Here is a 20,431-nt window from a genome sequence, read left to right as displayed (position 1 = left end):
ATCGGAAGATTAGAGAGAATTCTTTCCAACAAATCGTCGGGGAGGAGAGAATCCATAGACCAGGAGGCATTTTCTTTGTTTTCTTCATCGCTCTGTTCAGAATATGAACCACCACCATCCACGATCTCTCCGTTTGGATAGCTGAAAAGATGGTTGGCCCATGACGTCTCTGCTTCCATTTTCAACCTCTGAAACGACATTGGAAGATACAAGACACTTGCATTAGATGCATGTATATATAGATGAAATCTGAGAGAAGGTTTCTGAAAATTAAAACACTTTATAATTGATTCCTCCTAAGATAACTTTACAAGGACACCACCCACAAAAACCTTTGATATTCTCCAGAGACTGGGGGAACTGAATTCATTATCTATGTTCATTGAACATGAGATGCAAAGTCACCCGAAAGAAGGGGAGGTTCAATGTACCAATCCTATAAACACAAGAACCTCTATTTTGATAAATCTGCAACACAAAGGCTAGAGCTTCACCGTACAGAACCTCCTTTAAGACGACGACAACAAAACAGATTTTCTATTCATGAAACTTCAAAGGTAAAGGCAGAGACTGACGCTTGGCGATGGAAACGAAACATTTACACCGATTTCAGTTACATTTACAGAGGAACAACACATGGAAACGGCTGAAACTGAGATGAATATACGATTTATCGAAAAAGAAACTCTTGATCAACACATGCACATACAAGCTGAAAATGCAGATCAGTGTCCAAATAAAGTTACTGCACAAGGAAAAGGAGCCTGTTTCATCCTTCCTACGTCAAGATTTCTCGGAGAATTAATCGAATAAAAAGATGTTAGGTATACAAAAATCATTTTTTTTCCAAAAAGATGTATTAGGGTGTGTATACACATCAATCAAACATCAGAAAACACCCGCAGCAACATCAGCATGCCAAACCCAGCAATCAGGGATTACGAACACCGAACAGATCGACGAACTACCCATATGAAAACAGAAACACATACACTGAAAGAAGAAACCGACAGGCAAACCAGAGCCCATCTCAGTTTACTACATACCTTGTCCGAATTCTCCCTCTGAAGAAATGCGTCGACCTGAATTCGTCAGAATTCCCGAGATTCGAAGCAAAATTTCTCGCAAATTCGAGATATGCGGACAGATTTCACGAGGGAATGCAAGTGGGTAGCTCTTCCCTTTCAGAAACCGTGGAGAGATGACGGAAAGGCCGAAAGATGAGATTTTTCCCAGAAATAGAAGATAACAATGAAATGGGTCTCTCAGAAATTCGACTAATAAACAAGGAGGCGGTCCATTCATCAAGAAAACTGAGGGAAAGAAGCTCTACGTCGCTGTGGAGAGAGTGAGAAAGGGGCGTTTCACGTCTCTTTCCTTTTCATTTCTAATTTTTTTTCCCTGACCTGGTTGAGACAGAGAACAAAGAAAAAAAACGAGGGGCAGCGCGAGGAAGAGGGAAGACGCTGTGCTCATTTTTTTTTTATAAGGCTTGCGGTTAAATCAATGGAGCACAGATCGGCGCGTGTCGGCGCGTGTTGTTTTCCGTTCCGAAAAAACTGATAAATATAAATTTGAGATATATATACTAAATTGTAAAGAATTATGGGCAGCAATGGAGGCAATAATAATAATAATACTATTTATTCGCCAAATTATTTTTATTCTCTCTTACTCATCAATCCAAGTTATTTTTATTTTCTTATATTTTAATTACATTTTATTCGCCGGAAACGAGAGCGGTAGGTTTTTCTTGTGATTAATAGCGTATATATATATATATATATGTTTGTACTTATTTGACAAAACATATGAACGTTGTAAATTTTCAAAACGGTTTGCTGCCTAAGGTTTTTGAAATATGAAACCGCGTATAGTCAAATGTATATATTCTATATTTTATTTATTTAATATCTTAAAATATTTGTATATACAAAGTATTGAAATCGTCTGTCAATTGAAAGTTTCGTGTTTTGTTATACGTACACCGTTAATTTACAAAGAAGTCAATAAGTGGAATTCAGACAAATGTGTATAATGTAAAGGTAGAAGAATGTATGTATATGATTAATAGAATTGCACCATACTAATTTTTCAAATAATTTTTTATATTTTATATTTTTTTATATATTATCCGTATTCGATTGATTTAATTTAAATAAGATAAATCAATTAATTAAATTAGTTTTAAACAAATTACTCCGATTTTATATTTTTTGGTGTTTTTGTAAAATCAGTTTTGCTTTTCACTTTGGCATGTACTCAGGAAACCAGAAGAGGATTGCCGAAAAGGCCATATGCCATATGGGGTAACAATTTGTCTTATTTTATTTTTATTTTTATTTTCGTGAAAAAAAATGAAGAATAATTAATATTCTATAGTTTTTTCCCTCATAATAATATACTTTGCTTTTTAAACACTGAAAGGTCTGTCTGACTACACTTTCCTTCGTTAAGGCTTCGCATGGAGTTTCATGGTGGCCCTTCCTTTACCTAATTCACTTATATATAATTCCACATGTCTTTGTTGTCAACCATAATATATATATATATATATATGTTCGTGTAGAAATTAATTTATGATTACAGCTTTATAACAATTAAAAATCTTCGTGGCTTTCATCGTCACTAACTTCATTAAGGTATAAAGGCATGACTTGGTTTCAACTATAACCATTAATTCATTTCCCCTTATAGTTATAATCATTTCGATTTCCCTAAATTTAGTTATATACGATGAGCATATTCCCCGTATTTGATTCATTCGACCGACTATATTATTAAAAAAAAAAACGAAATTGATTAACACGAATATATGCTACAAACATGTATTATATTGCATGACTCATCTTGCATTTGTCAGTTTATACCTTTTGTAAATTTACACGTATAATTTCGTGGCCATTTTAAGTGGAAAATTTTGCGTATAATAATAATATAAAAAAACTACAAGAACTAAGAAAATGTTAATTCATATGGATTAAAACATGAACAAAATAACGAGCTTGAAATCGAATTAGCATCAATGCGTAATATCGTGATTAAAATGAATCGAATTTGACGGTATCGATGTTTTACTATGTTGATCCATATTATAATCAGATGGCCAATATAAAACATAAATTCGATGTATGAATTCTTTGATTAGTAGTAGTAGTATATAACCTTTTTTTTTAATTAGTTGGATCTCACCATATATATGTCATAACAGAAAACTATACGAATCAATTATATACACAGACAACTTAATTGCATCTCATATATATATATATAATTGATTAAGACGATTTTCAATTAATCTTTAATGTTTACGTACTATTTGCAAGTGGAGTTATGAATGGGAAGACCATAAAGAAAAGGAGAATTTTTGTTTCTTATATATATATATATATATGGCCTTCGTCGTGTGGCCATTGGTCTAGAAGCATATTATTGTACTACCGAAAAAAAAACAAAAACCATGACCTAAACTGCTTTAATTTCCGCCCTTGCATTAAAAATAATAATAATAATAATAATAATAATAATAATAAACATTTAATAAGAAGTCACGTAGTGGAACGTAGCAATACGTGTAGGAGAGGAGGGCTTTCACTAATACACTAATGGTCATTAGTTAATGACAACAGCATCAGTTGTCGAGAAGCTTTTCACACGTAACGAGAGAAATTAAAACACATTTGCTTACCCTTATGTCACATTTCACTGATTATTTCTTAATTAGCGAGATCATAAATGAATTAACGTTTAAAAATGCAAAGAGAATCTGTAGAATGATGTTCCTTCTCTAATAAACACATTTATAAAATATAATTTAAATATTCTGTTAGAAAATAGCAAATAGACCAATAAATCAAACTACTATGAATACTTAACCTGTTATGCTCAATAACACGCAAAAACATCATTAAGATAAATATTATGTAACACAATATATTAAAAAAAATATATGAAACAAAGCAATGGGGATATATTCAATAGCATATACCATCTCTGGATTTGGTTTTCTATATGTATTCAAAAAGTAAAAAGTATTATACACACACACACACACATGATAAGTATTATATATCGGTTGGCTAATCTCGAAAATTATATTGCTATCACTCCCCTTAAAAATATTTAATACATATTACACTAACAAAAAATATTTCATAAATACAGACATAAATTCGTCGATGTATAATATTTAAAAATATTTATTACATTATAACTCGAAAGATAATAATTTCTAAATACAGACATAAATTCGTCGATGTATAATATTTAATATTTTCTAAAAGGGAAGGAAAAGAGGAATGCACGTATCGCTTTAGAAACAGTAAGCTCCAACTCGATAATGAATCGAGACGTGATGAAATCAAGATTCCTTTCCTTACCAAAAATATAATAAGATACAAGTCTAATTAAGCTATTGGTATATATGCATAAATGGTATGTATCCTCATCGAAATTTATATAATAAATAATTTATTTTAGCACTCGGTTTATAATATCGTTAAACTTAATACATCTTTAATGTATAAATACCATTTACTTCAATTAATATATTCAATTTTGTATGTTTTTTCGTTTTAAACTCTTTATTTTCAAATGGTCCTTACCCAATGCACGGGGAGATGGAAAGATGGGCATGTTTTTGTGGTCAGCAAGCAGGCTTAATGATTTAGGATCCCTTACCTTTTAGAATTAATGAATTAATTTGTGCCAGAAAAGGTAATAAAGTTTTATTAATATTTTTTAATAAATCCAAAACGAAAAAATAAATAATTATTTTGAGTGAAAAATAAGGACTGTTGTGATACATTTACTATTACTTTTATTATATTATTAAGGATAGAGAGATCAATATTCCAAGCGCTAACTTTACTTTACTTTTATTATATTATTATTAAGACCGGAAAGATCCATATTCCAAGCATTATTCTCTCGTTCAAGATGTAGTTTTTTTTTTTTTTGCAGGTTTCGAAATTATCTCTCCTAATTTTTGTATATTTAATCATGTTTTAAACGAAACAACAATAAATGAATATATAAATAGCGAGATTTTTTTTGTGCAGAGCAAAATAATTAATTCACAAAAAAGTGTTTGAAAAAAAAAGTGTGTGAAGATTCGGGGAAAATCCAGCAAAATCAGAATACGATTGGATACTTTACAGAAAAGAAAGATAAACAATATCAATGGAATTAGAAATAAAATGAAGAATATATATTGTGATAGTGGCAAATGCCAATTTGTCATTATGGTCCTTTCCAGCCAAAGCCACCTTTGTGCACATTAAGTCACTTGTCACTTCTCTCATTCTTTCGACATGTTTATCTTTGCACACATGCATATACGCACACACACATATATATATATATATATGTGTGTGTGTGTGTGTTTGAGAGAGAGTATCATCTACATGGATGCGGAGAGAATATCTATGCCATTTTTGTGGATGCTGAAGCGCAATATTGAACTGGAAATCATGGGAGAACATCAGAAAAACATTATACAAATTAATATATCGAATACACACACACACACACACTATATATATATATATATGTTTGGATGAGCGATACATACATATAAGTATTAATTCAGAAAGAGGCATGGATGCATGAATAAAATAAATGTTTAGATCGTGCATGAACATGTTGAATGGAGTCGTTCAGGATCGAAAGTGACTGAAAAACATTTCGCTATTTGAATACGCATAACATACATATATTCTGCAAGAATTTTTTTTTTATTAGACTCAAACACACATATTAATTCATTTTTAACAATACTTGTAACTTTTGGAGCTAGTTAATATTGCTGAGATATACCGGATCATGAAGAATATTACGAGATATATCAATCTTATAAAATCCGAAAAATATATATTTAAAATATTTATTATTTTATTTAGTTTACTTATTCAATTTAAGACTCTCATCTATTTATATGTTATTCTGATTATGAATAAAGATACCATTCCGCAAATTTCTACATGTTATTAGAACTTCTGGTTCTTTTATAATTTATTGTCTTTTTCATAAAAATGATGATCGATAATGAGAGTGAAGATGATGATGATATACTGATCCAGTGGTAATATCATTTCGAATTTTTTTTTATTAAGCATAAGAGAGTCATTTTATTTTTGTTTTTGTTTTTATTCTCTCTCATAATCCCACATGTTTCTAAAGATTATTCGCATAACCGCCAATCATTTTATTCTTGCCAAAAAATTTGTTGTCATTAAACGCTTTCGCGTAGTTTCCTTTCAATCTCGGATGAATCAGAGTTATTCCCGAGACTTCTTTCCGCACCGCGATTGTCGTTCTTTTTTTCGTTATCATCAAACAATTCTTTTGTGCGTGGTGCCAAAGTTGCAGCGCAGTCGTTTGTTTGATTTTTTTTAGTTATGTCTTCCATCGACACAAGTTCGCAAAGTGATGTGATTCAAACGGCATGCGTTTGATCATCTTTTCAGCAAGTTGGATATTTCGTGATCTTCCACGCTTCAACTTGAAGGGGGTGTTGAGATATACCGGATCGTGAAGAATATTACGAGATATATCAATCTTATCAAATCCGGAAAATATATATTTAAAAATATTTATTATTTTATTTAGTTTACTTATTCAATGTAAGACTCTCATCTATTTATATGTTATTCTGATTATGAATAAATATATCATTTCGCAAATTTCTACAAATATTACATATATTATACCGAAAACACGGTTTTACCTATGACATAGACGATTATAATCACTCTATTAACACTACATTTGGACAGTCTACTCTGTTTATATTTTTTGTAACAAAAAATCAATTGCTAAAATGATGAGTTACAACTCGTTTTTTTTCCTGTTCATGTAAGTGGCGTGGATTTCGGCCACCAACGTATAAGACATGAGACAATGCAAGGTTGGAACCCACGAGAGTATGGTGGAAGTTCTCGTCGAATCACAAACACACAAATACCATTAGCAAATAGAAAGTAAACTATATATATGTATATGGCATGATCTTCATCATTTACGTTCGAGATTATATTAATTAATAGGAGATGAGTGATTTATCTATCAACGGTTGATAACGAACCCATGAAAAAGCATAGAATCAAAACAAAAGTTATTACACAAAAAACATGAAATTTTATGAATAATTGATATAAATTATAATATTAAACGATAAAAAAGAAATCGAGGGTATTGGTTGGTCGAGAAATGTGACCCCCCCCCCCCCCAAAAAAAAAAAAAAAATCAAAGGCAACTGGTGGGGAGGATTTGTAGGGTCAAAGAGATCAAAGGGTGCAATGATGTTGTAAGTGGACTCTAAACTAAAGTCATACCTCCACATCATTAATTGTTCTAATGCCTCCTTTTGTCTCTTTCCTGTTTCTCTCTCACGTTCTGTCTTTTTGCCCTCTTTGTCTTCTTCTCCGTCGGTCTCAATCATGCGATTTGACCCACCTTCCCTCTCATCCTCGCCATGGATGGATGCATTCGATCGTTTCCCTCTCGATGATTGTGATATTTTCTCTCTTTTTTTCATATATATATATTTTCTAATATGTATTAGTTTATATATGTATATATATATATATATATATATATATGAAAACTTCGAATTTGGCTATGAAATACGTTTCCTTCTTCGATTAATTACAGAAACCGTAATTGTTTTTCCCATTTGAAGCGTATATGCACATACATATAAAAGAAGTAGTAGCTAATTGAGCTATTATCAAACTGATTGGACAAGATATAATTGTGATGATTGATTTCATATTTCCAAAAAATTAAAATAATTAATTTGGTGGCGGGGGCAAAAAGAAACCAAGAAGTGCATGTGATTGCTTCCATGTTGTCCTTGCTTATATCATATCCATATATATAAATGTATTATACTCCCTCTCTCTCTATATGTATTGTTTTGTTGTCCATTGTTCATGAACAGATAATCTGTTACTGTACATATCTATTATTGCTGTCGTCCATATCTATCGCTCGTAATAGATACAACGCTGGTGATCTATGCATTTTAAATTATTTCCATAGAAAATCTCATCGATATTGAAAAGAAAATGCATATATATACTGTTTAAACATATATATCACCATTTTATAACAGTGGTTTACAGAAAAAATGCTGATTTTTCCCTCCCCAAGTGTAATAAATACGTCGTGTATTATTACACATCCTCAACTAACTACCAAACCCTAATTTCGGGCCCATGCACAGACTTTTTTCAGACAGATATATACACAAATACGTACATACACGTATACGTATGTATGCAAGTGATTTTCTGATCCATGGGGAAGTTAAACGAAGTGAAAAGGATAAAAAAAAAAGGGACTCACATCGGGGGCTGGGCTCTGGTGCTACGCACCTCAGCTGCCATAACCTACGCCTCTCTGCTACTCTGCTAAATGCGACTCCCGAGCCCTGTTGATGATCCCTATGCCATTTTCTCCTCTGTCTTCTGTTTCTGCGTTTAAAAAAAACTTTTTTTTTTCCACCCCTCTTTCGGCGTGACGTCATTTTTACTTCCCCGTAGCGTTTTCAGACCTGTTTCCTCTTTTACCCTTCTCTCTCGGGGTTAAAGAAACGGACCCCGTGACGTAATTCTCCGTCGGATAAAAAAAAATGATATAGAAATATATTGGGCCTATGATGGGCCATGGAGCTCAATATATGGCCCGTTATAGGCTTCGTACAGCCTTCACCTGTGACTGCGACAAGCGATGTATGAACTTAACTGAAGTTTGTTCAAGGATGGTTTCTTTTATTCGTGTTTACCCAAGGACACGTGTCGGCGAAGCCTCATGAGTTTATCGCCACGTGTCATTGTATTATATGTAAAGGCTTTTAACGGCGCAATATTACCTAGAATTCGGGCCGGAGTTTAGGCCCACTAACTTATCTGGGTCTCAATATTGGGCTTGGGCTTGTATTAGGGTTTAGGATCCAAAACCGCGAAACTTGTTCAATCTATTTCCTTTTCGGTCTCTCTCCGTCTCCGACCGCCTCCAAGCTCGGTTCTGACTTCTGCTTCGAACAACTCAGTTAGCTGATTATAAGGAGGCTTTGTTCTGCAGATTTTATTCGGAACTGAAATCGTTAAAGAGTATTGGGGGATCATTAGGGTTTCTGCTTCGAAGATGGGGAGGGCAAAGAAAGCTCAGAAATTTGCCGTCATGAAGAAGTTAGTCAGCCGCAAAGCTGTGAAGAAGTAATAATCGAATTCTTCTTCCTTGAAATCGAAAATTTAATCGGCTTTGAGGGTATGTGTTTGTTCTTAATGTTGGGTTTGTTTCTCCAGTTACAAAGAGGAGATTTTGAATCCGAACAAGAAGGATCTCACCAAGGACAACCTTCCGAGAAACGTGTAAGCTTCTTACCCTCGTTGCCAAGTCGAGATTTTGGCCTCTAAGAATTGATCTTTTTAGCGTTGGTTTTGTTTTTGTGGATCAGTCCTAGCGTTTCTTCGTCGCTTTTCTTCACGTACAATGCTGCTCTCGTGCCTCCGTATCGGGTGTTGGTGGATACGAACTTCATCAATTTCTCCATTCAGAACAAGGTTAGTATGCTAACATGGCAGAATTTGATCTTCTTTTGATGTGGAGTATGAACCAGAAGGGCTGTAGTTAGCAACTATATGTATATGATATGAACCAGAAGAGCTGGAGTTAGCAACTATATGTATATGATAAGAACTTTTACTCTGGTGTATGTACTGGCTTCAGCAGCATTCACATCTTCCTCTTTGTGATCGCAATTTCTTTCATTGTCAATTTCTCTAAGTTCTCTGCTTGTTGTGTGTACCTGTAGTTGGATCTTGAGAAGGGAATGATGGACTGTCTGTATGCAAAATGTGAGTAGCTTAAACCCTCGGCTTGTATTAGCAGATTTGTAACGTTCTTCCCCTTGTAAGCATGTGATTGATTTCTTAATCCTTTTGGGGTTGAAGGCACTCCTTGTATCACGGACTGCGTTATGGCTGAGCTAGAAAAGTTGGGGCAGAAATACCGTGTGGCTTTAAGGTATACACTAAAACTTGCGAGGAGGCTTTAGTTAGTGAAATTACATCAGGGGTTATATATTCAATCCTGTCCTGTTCTGTAGATTTTGAACTTGTCTTATCACATTGATGTCAGGATCGCTAAGGATCCCCGTTTTGAAAGACTACCATGTGTACACAAGGGTACATATGCTGATGACTGCATCGTCGAAAGGGTTACTAAGGTAGTATCTCATTCTGGCCTCTGTTATTTTGCTCAAAGGTCACTGAAAGTAGATGTTGTTTTCTACACTGTGTGGTGTATATTCTCTGTCCGTTTCATTCGGGGAGAGTTTCAGTGTAAGAAAAAGCTTAACTTTCTTGTTTTTTTAATTACAAAAAAACAGCACAAATGCTTCATAGTGGCGACCTGTGATAGAGATCTAAAGAGGAGGATCCGCAAGGTGAGATCAGTGGACGGGCAGAATACTTTTTTTTTTGTTAAACTTATTTAAGTTATATATTATAACCTAGCAGTGGAAGGTTAGTGATCTCTCTGATATTTGTTCCGGCAGATTCCTGGTGTGCCGATCATGTACATCACACAACACAAGTACTCGATCGAGAGGCTGCCTGAAGCTACAATCGGAGGAGGTAGGCCGCTTCATGTTGTGTTAATAGTTCGAAGTGTGGGATTCTAATCTTAAATTGTGAAGGGAATATTTGATTTTTTGGTTATCATCATATGTTTACTGGTGTATCTGACAATGTTTTGGTGCCTTTTGATGTGTGTTTTTTTTTGGCGGCGTAGCTCCAAGATTCTGATGAGGGGAGCAGAGATGGTGGTTCCAGAAATGTTGGAGGCACCCTTGGCAGGGGACAGGACAAGATCTCTGTAACGACCTTACTCCTGAGAGACCAACATAGATTACAACAACCTGGCCTGGCCTGAGTGTTGGTAGAATACATTGTAATGTCATTGATCACAAAGGGCACCTATTATTTGTTTATGCACGTGTTAATGTCAACTCAAGAACAGTGAGAGCAAACTGGTGATTTTATTTTTTCCTTAAAACTGAGGAATTAAACAAAATGGGCACTTTTCTTTCTCTATGTTACACACGTGAAGCTATATACAGAAAGTCTACCCAAGAATCTCGGGCACTCCATATCACTTACACGGGAAAGAGCTTCTGGTAGCAGTATAGGATGTTTCCAAGGTTGAAGAAGAAATCTCGAAGTATGTTGGCTTCGGAGTTGAAGGACAGGTCACGGCTTCAAATAGCTCCTGGACTGTGAGCATGTGGAACTTTGGAGGCGAGTTGAGGGCGATATTGTCAACCTTGTGTTCGTAGATCTTCCCGTTCTTGTCGAATTTGTACTCTGAAGTGCCATCAAACCTTCCATGGCTCTCCCATGGAACACGAGGTATTCCATGGGCAGTCCACCGTATCATCAGTGTGTTTTCTGCAGGTTGCCAGATGCTGATGATGTCAACCCGGAGAGCACGGAAGAAGATCCTGCCATGGAAACGTAATGACCAGAATATCGACTTGTAGTTCTCGACGCCCATGAAAGTGTTCATCGGGTCTCTGAACACAATGTCATCCCTGTGATGAAAAAGGAAGATTCTGTGAGAAAAAGGGCAGATTTAAGATTAAGTCCTAGGTTCATCCTGCAATCACTTGAGGCGTACATCACCTCTTAATGCGACATCTATAACAGATAACTTCGAGCAAAAACTAGGACAAAGGAGAGAAACTCCTTCCTCTCTTGAACAGACAAATGCCACTGTATATGTTACAAGATACGTGTAATCTGGTAGGATCCCAGAACAGCAGCAGAGCAACTTCCTGTAACTTAGTTCCAAACTCATGGTGAACATTAAGACAAAGGCATATCTGATCAACTCGGGTCAGAAGTTCGGAAAGGGAAGCACCAAATGTCAATATCCAAGCTTCGAATAACACAAACCATTTCTTCCATTTTCCTAAGCATTATCGACCCAGAAATGCATACCCAATAGACAATAATAACTCAAGGAAGCCGAAGCAAAACGGAAGAGATCGACCGAACCTGTAGATATCAAAACTGAGCTCTCTGTAGAAGAGATCGGGAAACTCTTCTCTGAGAGTACGAATAGCGTCGCCCAAGTTGGCATAGTAGTTCTGCTTCTCTTCTTCCTCACTGCTCCTTTTGTAGCTTTCCTTCACCAGAGCCGATGACTGTCCGAACAACCCCGCCTTTTGATCCTCGACACCTACACTAGCCTTAGAACCCAACCAGTTTCTCGTATCAGCCGCAGAAACCGCAACCCTCCTCAGAGATTTAGGGTTAGGATTAGGTTTCGAATTCGGATTCGGGTCGGCGAAAATCCTAGCGAAGACGGTGGATATTTCCGGAGAACGAACGAGAAAAGCCATGGCGAAGACAAGCTAGATCAAAAGGACAGCAAAGCAAACAACGTCTTCTGCAGCATTCTCCCGGGAAAACAGACAAGGAGAAGGGAATTCGGAAGGGAATATGCTTTGGATAGCGAGGAGATGAGGGGAGGCGAGGAGAGGTCAGGAGATGATTGCCATTGTCAACCTTGATTAAGACCTGCAAAATTCGAGAAAGATAAACCCATCAAATCTAACTAAAATTGTATAATTAATTTTAAAAGATATTGTTATTCGGCTTTTTCTTTTTCTAATTGTTGGTTTAAAGGTGTGTAGTCACTTTTCATAATTGGGCTCTTGTTGGATAGATAAGCCCAACCTTGGAAAAGGATCAGACTAAGCCCATTTAGTTTTACACTAGACATAGGGCTAATTACAGCCGTTGGATCTAGATTCATTAGCAGTAAACGGACGGTGGTAAATCCCCCTAATTTACTTGTAACCATGACAGGCCCAAGTAATGCTTATTTAACGGGAAATGTATAAAACTCGTAATATTTTCTTTTTTTTTTGATAAAAAATCTTTGAATTCAGTTTCGATTTCCCTGCGCAAAACCTTTGAATTCAATCTTCTCTTCGAAGATTCTTGTCTCTGATACACTCTCGGAGGAGGAATCCGTGTTTTCGGTTTTTGCCGTGGTAGCCGAGCTGTTGCAGAGGGAGAGCTATGTGGAGTTCGATCGCTGATTTGAAGGAGAACTTGAACAAGATCACGCTCGATGTGCACGCGACGACGACGACGACGAAGATATCGCTGTCTACAGTCCCTCCAATGGTGGTGATTTCTCCGGCTCCGAAAGGAGGAATTCTAGCGGGTTCAGGTATTCCAGGTCCGTTGCGAGGTCCCCGATCGCCAATGGTTATGGGGCCGAGTCGCCTGCTAATCACGACGTATTCTTCTGTTATTATCTTTTTTTCAATCAATTTATGTTCAAACTATTATTAGGTATCACATGGCTTCTTTTCCAGTTGCTTCGGCAATCTATATTTTATCTGGAGATTTGCACATCCGGAAATTAGGAATGGCTTTCGGTTTATCGTTACTGAGGTAGTCCTACTTGGATAGAACTTAATCGCAGGACTGGGGTTTGAGTTGGGTTTGTGAGACAAGCTCCGGTGAAGAGGTTAGTTTATTTGGAGAAATGTAGTTAGTTAAAAAATGTTATGTTATGCCTCTGCCAATTTTTGTAGATTGAGATGTATAAAGCAGAAATCAGGAAACTTCAGGGATCAGAAGCAGAAATCAAAGCTCTATCGGTGAATTATGCAGCTCTTTTGAAAGAGAAAGAGGTAACTTTTGGTGGCATCGAATCCATCGATGATGTGAAATCGGGCAGTTATCCTTTCTAGCCTTCACAGTTCATACACCTTCCCACTTTTGTTTCTTTTTCTTTCCTTACACCGGGACCACTGGATTACAGGAACAGGTTTCCAGATTGAAACAAAACCAGGCTGCGAGTAACTCCGCTCTTAAAGAGGCTAGAACCGACCTTTCCAGGGCATCAAACAATAATGCAATCAAGGTTTATGTCACTTCTATGTAATGCTCTGCTTGTGTATCTCTGTTGTTTGGAATATTTCATTTGGAATTTGCTTAGACAAATGCGTAGCATATCTATCAACTTTTCCATGTGCATTCTGTTTCTTGTGCTATTTGGTAATACTGCAGCTAGCCTGCAAAACTTTCTTTTCAGAAATAATGCAGCTAATTATGTGGTGCATGGTATGTGATGCCTATCTGTTTACATTCATGATGCATAATAAATAAGCCTTTACATGTAGCACGGATCATGTGCCTCTCACATAGATGTATGTTAAGATTTGCAGTTTCGATATTAACTAGTGGAATGATAGGGGCTCCTGAGTAACAGATTGTCAGTGGAATTGGCATTCATATTTATCTGCTTAGATCTAAAAATCTTGTTTTTGGGTCAAAATACATGCTCACTATATCAAGATGGAAGGAGGTCGAATCTCTGTTTCAATAGCTACCTCAACATAGTTATTTTCGAATATTATGTCGATTCTTCTGTTTATTTGGCATCAGTATTCATGAAGGTCAGAGACTATCAACTATTCATGAAGGTCAGAGACTATCAACTATTCATGAAGGTCAGAGACTATCAACTAACTTGTTATCTTCTGCAGGGTAATAATGGTCAGTCACCCGACAAGCTACAAAGATCGGAGTCTCATTTAAAAAATCTGAACCAAATGTACAACAGTTCTGATTCACATGTAAAAGAAAAGGTAATGCTTTCTCAGTTTCTTAACATTCTGTTGTCTATTAGATATTTACGTGTTGGAGTTTCAGAATGAAACTCCCAGATTGTTCTGCATATATAGCTGATGTTATGTTATGAGCCATTCTTCTCTGTAATGGAAGTGCCTCTTGTTGTTCTTCTATATGATCTTCTGATCGAATACTGAATTCTAAGCAACAAACTCAATGAATTTTAGAAGCTTGCAGATTTGCTAGAAGAGAAAACCAGTTCGCTGGCTGCTGTTCAAGCCACTGTTGAATTACAAAGGAAAGAACTTGAGAAAGAGCGGGAAAAATTAGCAAAACTGCAGTTTTCATTACAGGGTATATAGCAGGACTGCCAACATGGTTGTTTGTTTATTCCTTTCTTATCTAGTTTCTTATCCTCTCGCGCTTTTTTCACTTAACAGAGGAGCGGAGAAGGAATGAATCTTTTGAGGAAGAACTCAGATCTCTAAGGTTCGGTAAGGAAAAAGTAAGTGGATTTGATCTGAAGTGAACTTCCATACTCTCTTTTCAATTAGGAATCACCATCTTTTTAAGTTGCTGTTTTCTAATTATATTGACTTGAACTTTTACTTCATCTGATTGAAGACCTTCATGGAGATAAGCAAATTACGTGCTGAACTGAATGCAAGATTAATAGAAAGCAAACACCCTCAGATGCAGTTGAATGGTCAAGAGAACCAGGCTGTGGGAACTGGCATGGAACATTTTCAAAAAGTGAACAAAGCCCTGGAGAAGGAAAATACTGAGCTTAAGGTTAATCATGTTCCCGAGTATTCTGCGAGTACCAAATTAACTGTTTGTATTTCTCTCTGTGTTTTATCTCTTTTTTCAACTTTCTGTAGCTGAAAAAAGGTGAATTAGAAGCTGCTATGGATGCTACCAGGAGGCCAACAAGTAACAAAGTCTTCCCAGATGCACAAGGGGCCCTGATCAGGCATCCTGGTAACTTGAACAAGGTAAACTGGTCTTTAAATGCTAACTGAAATGTTGGATCCATCCATGTGGCAAAAGGAACTTTGTTTTATACCCATCCCGCCCTGCTTCAATTAATTGTATAGCTATCATTTATTGGTCCTTTTCATGCATTCCATCGCTTGAACTAGGAGAAACCAGAAAGCTTCTCTGGAAAAGAAGAGATGGAGCAATCCTTGATCAGGTTGGAGGCACTGGAAGAAACACGGCATGAAAGGGATAAGGCTCGTCAAGAACTCAAACGACTCAAACAACACCTGCTAGAGAAGGTTATTCATCCTTAAATCCAGCTAACCTTCTGTTAATCCAATAATGAGATCGTTATCTACCATCTTTGTTAGAGCATTATATAGCTGCACATCAAAACCTTGCAAATTGTCTTGGCTTTCCAGTGCTTGAGTTGAGATGTGTGATCAACTCATTGTAGTCCATGTTTTCTTATTGATTTTCCTGTGCTGTGGTTCAGTGAAGTTTTCCTTGCCACAATTTTACAGGAGTCCAAGGAATCCGAGAAAATGGATGAAGACAGCAGACTGATTGAAGAGCTCCGCCAGACCAATGAATATCAACAGTCTCAGATATTACGATTGGAGAATGCTCTTAAGCAAACAACTGCTCGTCAGGAGGACATCAAGATGAACAATGAAGATGAAATCCGAAAGTCTAAGGAAGCAATTGAGGAACTGAATCAAAAGCTTGCAAGTTGTTTGAGAACGATAGAGGGCAAAATATAGAACTGTTAAATCTTCAAACTGCTCTTGGTCAGTACTATGCTGAAGTGGAAGCTAAGGTTGATATTAGGAAAATGCTCACCCATTTTTCAGTCTTATGCAGGAAATATGTCTTAATTCATTTATGTGTTCCTATTCTCAAATGTTTTAGGGGCATTTTGAACGAGAGCTCGCAATGGCCAGAGAAGAATCGACAAAACTTTCCGCTCGGTTGAAAGTACGAGCCATCCTCCCTTTCCTTTGTCAACTATGTTCAGATCAAACATAGGGACTTTCAATTGATTCTGTGTGGATGTTTTGAAGGATGCCGATGAACGATTAGAGACATCGAAGAAAGATAAGGAAGAAGTGACATCCAAGCTGTTGCAAGCGGAAAAGGTTGCAGCAGAATGGAGAAGCAGAGTAAACAAACTTGAAGAAGACAATGCAAAAGTACGCCGTGTTCTGGAGCAGAGCATGACAAGGCTCAATAGGATGTCTATGGATTCAGACTATCTCGTCGATAGGTAAGTAAACGTCAGCGACTGTGCTTTTTTGGCATTGTATATTTTTCTACCTCGTCAGATTTAAATGTTATATTTTCCGATAGATGGAATTTCCGACACTTAATTAAATCTTATATTATTCGTTCATGGCAGGCGTATTGTCATCAAATTGCTAGTCACATACTTCCACAGGAACCATAGCAAAGAGGTAAGCTTGGAATTAACCCCAAAATCTGTTTAACATTTACACCACGATCTGATATAGGAGCTGGATCAAGAAGTCTCCCTAAATATTATCCATTTCATCGACTAAATCCATCCAAATATTGCATGGTGGGTATAGGTATTGGAACTTATGATACGGTTGCTGGGTTTTACGGAGGAAGACAAACAACGGATAGGAATGGCTCAGCAAGGAGCCGGGAAAAACGTTGTCAGGGGCGTATTGGGCTTCCCTGGCCGCTTAGTCGGCGGTATCCTTGGCGGTGGCTCTTCTGATGCACCTTCTGACATGGCTTCTGATAACCAGGTAAACTCTCACGTCCTAGTAATAATAACCCTTCAGGATAGGTTCAATCTAGTAGGATTGGGCATTCGGATCGGTTTTGGGAGAATGAACATTTTGTGGTTTTCTAGAACCGGATCCGAATAGAGGCGGAAATCGAAATGTCCTCCCCCTAATTCAAAGGAGGCCTTGGTTTGAGGCTCTAAGACCTGTTTTCGATGGTTGTTTTCAGTCATTTGCGGATCTGTGGGTTGATTTTCTGCTAAAGGAGGAGGAAGAACGAGAGAGAAGGGATGCGGAAGATGCTGCTAATAATAAAGCCAGGCGAGGATCTCCACCTCCTCAGACGAACGGAAACACCAAACATGTCTCCAGTTCCTCTAACCCGGGGTTCTGGAGAATTAACTATGATTCGGCGGTTCCTCTTGCATCATCGGACGGCACTTCTTGATTACAATTACATGGCTCACCAAAAAAATAACGATCAATCACCGGGTATTATTATGTATACGCATGAACACATACCGAATTTGATTACATAAATAATAAGCCGACAGAAACGAATTCTGGATATTGGAACAAACCGATCAAATCGGTGGGGAACTCTGAACTTTGGGTCGGGGAACAGCAACAGCACAATCAAATACTAAACCACCTTTGGTTTGAGAGGGCGAATAGGAATCTTAGAGAGAACCATTTCATCAAGAACTGAGTACTGCTTCTTGAGTTCGATGAACGCCTTCTCTGCCATAGGATCCACCTTGTCCTCGTTTTTCTCGTACAGCACTGGCACCGTGTGCAACACCACAACGCCTGTTTCAACGTTTTCACGTCATATCCATTCCTTCATCACTCTTCTCTTTCTTTGTCTAGTGTTTTATCAAGTGACAGGTGAAATCTCTGCAACTATCTCTCCCTGTATTAGTACTGTTACACTTACAGATGTATATCAGTGTCAACAAGTGGCACCAGCTTCCCACGATGGAGATGACCCACAGCCCGGCAACGACCTGCCACAGAAAGCAAACCCCATTTCTAATTTTCAAGCCAAATGCATACAGAATCCTGTTGTTTGCGACAACCAACTCATACGGGGAAGAAACAACAAAATGGACAGCATTACAAACGTACTACTGCTTGATTATTTGACTACATCTCTCTCCAACATAAAACAGAACCTACCTTCAGGAGTTTCTTCAAGTCTTTTCCCAGAGCAATGTTGCGCAAGACTGTAAACGCATGGTTCACCTCATTTCTGATCGCAGAAGCAATGAGAAGGAAAGGCTCCTCAGCAACATGGATTTCAGGAATCTGCGGTGGAGACCTGAAAACAAGATTCGAAGCCAATTACAGAACCGGAAACAAGCTGTGCAAACGGTAACCATGATTATGTATGGAAAGCTCACTTGTTGATAAAGCTGTGAGCATTAGACCAGAGAAACAGGACTGCGAGGGTGAGTATCGAAATGTGACAAACAAAACTCAACAAGTGATACTCAACCAGTTCAAACAGAACCCATACGGCAGTTGTCGTGCCGAGAACAGCAGCCGACAGTTTCTTATCCCTCCACAAGAGCACATCAGCAGCTGCGCATAGTTGAAGTAACGTTGTTACTAGGAAAAAAAGATCACATGACCATACAAAAGAAAATCAGATCACCAGACAAAAAATTCTCATTCATTAATTCACACCAACAATTTCGACGTCCAAATCGCTAAGGGTTTCTCTGTTCCAGAAACAAATTACAAGGAATCGAGCCGTGAAAATGTAGCTCTAACAAAGAATAAAAACAGGTTCATCCCAAAACCATCTATCGAACCCCCAAAATAAATTCAAGCATAGATTGCGCATATCCAAATGCACATTGTCGAACATTCAACACTACACGATCAAAAACAAACTTTCCTCTGAAACAGATACGAAACCTTCAAATTGCAGATCAAATATCAGCCAACGGTTGAGAAATACGATCAAAACGTGAGGAGAAAAGAATACGATAACAGAAATTGACGTACGCTTTCCACCACCGAAGACCTTGTGAACAGGTTTCTCTCTGCCAAATAGACGATAAATCTTCTCTTTGACGGCCGAAGGAGATTCCATTTTCTCGTTATCCGAGTCCGACGATGACGACGAATCGTGATCGTGGATCTTATCGGCGATCTTCTCCAACAACGACTCCTCCGCAGGCGTAGAATTCTCCATTTCGTCCGCCATTATCTTCCTCCGACGCTGATCCAACCAACAGATTCAGACCACAAAATATCGTTACGTGACGAGAGGAGGAGACGGGAGAGGGAAGATGGAAAAAGAAAAGGTTACGAGGATATATATATAGGCGCGAGTCTCATGTTCGGAGAAGATTTGAAATAGGCAAGTTAACGGCGTTACTGTTCCGTCTTATAAACAGGCATGACGGACGTTAACGTTTGGAAGACGGAGACGGACGCCCCCAGCGTTTGAGATTCTTCCTTAGCGCCTGTAGTCGAACGTGGAGGCGACCAAGGTACCGTAGTATCGTGCGACCTTTCATAAAGTAGACCATCGGATGGTGAACACGTGTCCACCATTTTATCATCGTCTGTATAATCGACGGCTAAGACTTCCGCTCTCTTTTCCAAGAGAAGCACGGTCGAAACGGCGTCGTCGGACGACAGTAGAAGGAAGTCTCTGTCTGCATCGGCGGATTTCAATTTGGGCCCACGGCGGCTACAAGAGTTGTCCAAATGGACATGTCTAGGAAAATCCGACTGTGATCTAGCTTCAGACAACAAGTATCGCCTTTTTCTTTTCCTTAGGATTTAATTACAGAATCAGGCAGGCACTAAATATATACATTTAACAAAAATCAAGGGACAATCCAACAAGTGAAGCAAGAAATCAGACTCCAACACAAATACATGTGATAAAATAATACGCATCATCATCATCATCATCATCATCAGAGAAGGTGGGTGGGAGTTGCAGCTGCTGGCTGCTGCATTCAATACAATGGCTTTGGGTTTTGGGGGGGGGGGGGGGAAAAAAAAAAAAAA

The 20,431-nt window shown here is 37.6% G+C and overlaps 4 protein-coding genes and 1 pseudogene across 5 annotated transcripts in view; 2 read left to right on the top strand and 3 right to left on the bottom strand.

Annotated features, from left to right (window-relative positions):
• The window catches only part of LOC104802052 (F-box/kelch-repeat protein At3g61590-like), a 3,262-nt gene extending 1,722 nt beyond the window's left edge, over positions 1 to 1,540 (bottom strand). Inside the window, exons 1-2 of one of the 2 annotated variants that reach the window (XM_010525474.2) lie at positions 1,047 to 1,540; positions 8 to 188 (exon numbers count right to left, since the gene is read on the bottom strand). In XM_010525474.2, coding sequence (XP_010523776.1) covers positions 8 to 179 — 172 coding nt within the window. In that variant the 5' untranslated portion in view covers positions 180 to 188; positions 1,047 to 1,540. Of the gene's footprint in view, positions 1 to 7; positions 189 to 709; positions 1,007 to 1,046 lie in introns of those variants that run through there. The other variant, XM_010525475.2, reaches the window with a different exon arrangement.
• Positions 1,541 to 9,001: 7,461 nt separating this feature from the next.
• On the top strand, positions 9,002 to 11,096 carry LOC104802050 (rRNA-processing protein FCF1 homolog). The gene is made up of 9 exons (XM_010525471.1): positions 9,002 to 9,221; positions 9,312 to 9,377; positions 9,464 to 9,569; positions 9,821 to 9,863; positions 9,960 to 10,032; positions 10,147 to 10,234; positions 10,397 to 10,453; positions 10,565 to 10,643; positions 10,801 to 11,096. The coding sequence occupies exons 1-9, from the start codon at positions 9,151 to 9,153 to the stop codon at positions 10,812 to 10,814; spliced, it is 597 nt and encodes a 198-aa protein (XP_010523773.1). The 5' UTR covers positions 9,002 to 9,150; the 3' UTR covers positions 10,815 to 11,096.
• LOC104802051 lies at positions 11,029 to 12,600 on the bottom strand. Its single transcript, XM_010525473.2, has 2 exons — positions 12,066 to 12,600; positions 11,029 to 11,599 (listed from the first exon to the last, which is right to left on the bottom strand). Exons 1-2 carry the CDS (start codon positions 12,410 to 12,412, stop codon positions 11,161 to 11,163), a joined length of 786 nt encoding a protein of 261 aa, XP_010523775.1. The 5' UTR covers positions 12,413 to 12,600; the 3' UTR covers positions 11,029 to 11,160.
• Positions 12,601 to 12,933: 333 nt separating this feature from the next.
• Positions 12,934 to 17,966, top strand: LOC104802048 (annotated as a pseudogene).
• LOC104802049 (reticulon-like protein B5) lies at positions 17,874 to 19,712 on the bottom strand. Its single transcript, XM_010525470.2, has 5 exons — positions 19,412 to 19,712; positions 18,802 to 18,982; positions 18,578 to 18,719; positions 18,336 to 18,405; positions 17,874 to 18,208 (listed from the first exon to the last, which is right to left on the bottom strand). Exons 1-5 carry the CDS (start codon positions 19,611 to 19,613, stop codon positions 18,042 to 18,044), a joined length of 762 nt encoding a protein of 253 aa, XP_010523772.1. The 5' UTR covers positions 19,614 to 19,712; the 3' UTR covers positions 17,874 to 18,041.
• Between the last annotated feature and the right edge of the window lie 719 nt (positions 19,713 to 20,431).

This window comes from Tarenaya hassleriana, unplaced genomic scaffold (assembly GCF_000463585.1).
Source record: "Tarenaya hassleriana unplaced genomic scaffold, ASM46358v1 Cleome8, whole genome shotgun sequence".
NCBI classification, from domain to species: domain Eukaryota; kingdom Viridiplantae; phylum Streptophyta; class Magnoliopsida; order Brassicales; family Cleomaceae; genus Tarenaya; species Tarenaya hassleriana.
Note: the sequence above shows the minus strand (reverse complement) of the source record. Positions and strands in the feature narration are given on the sequence as shown.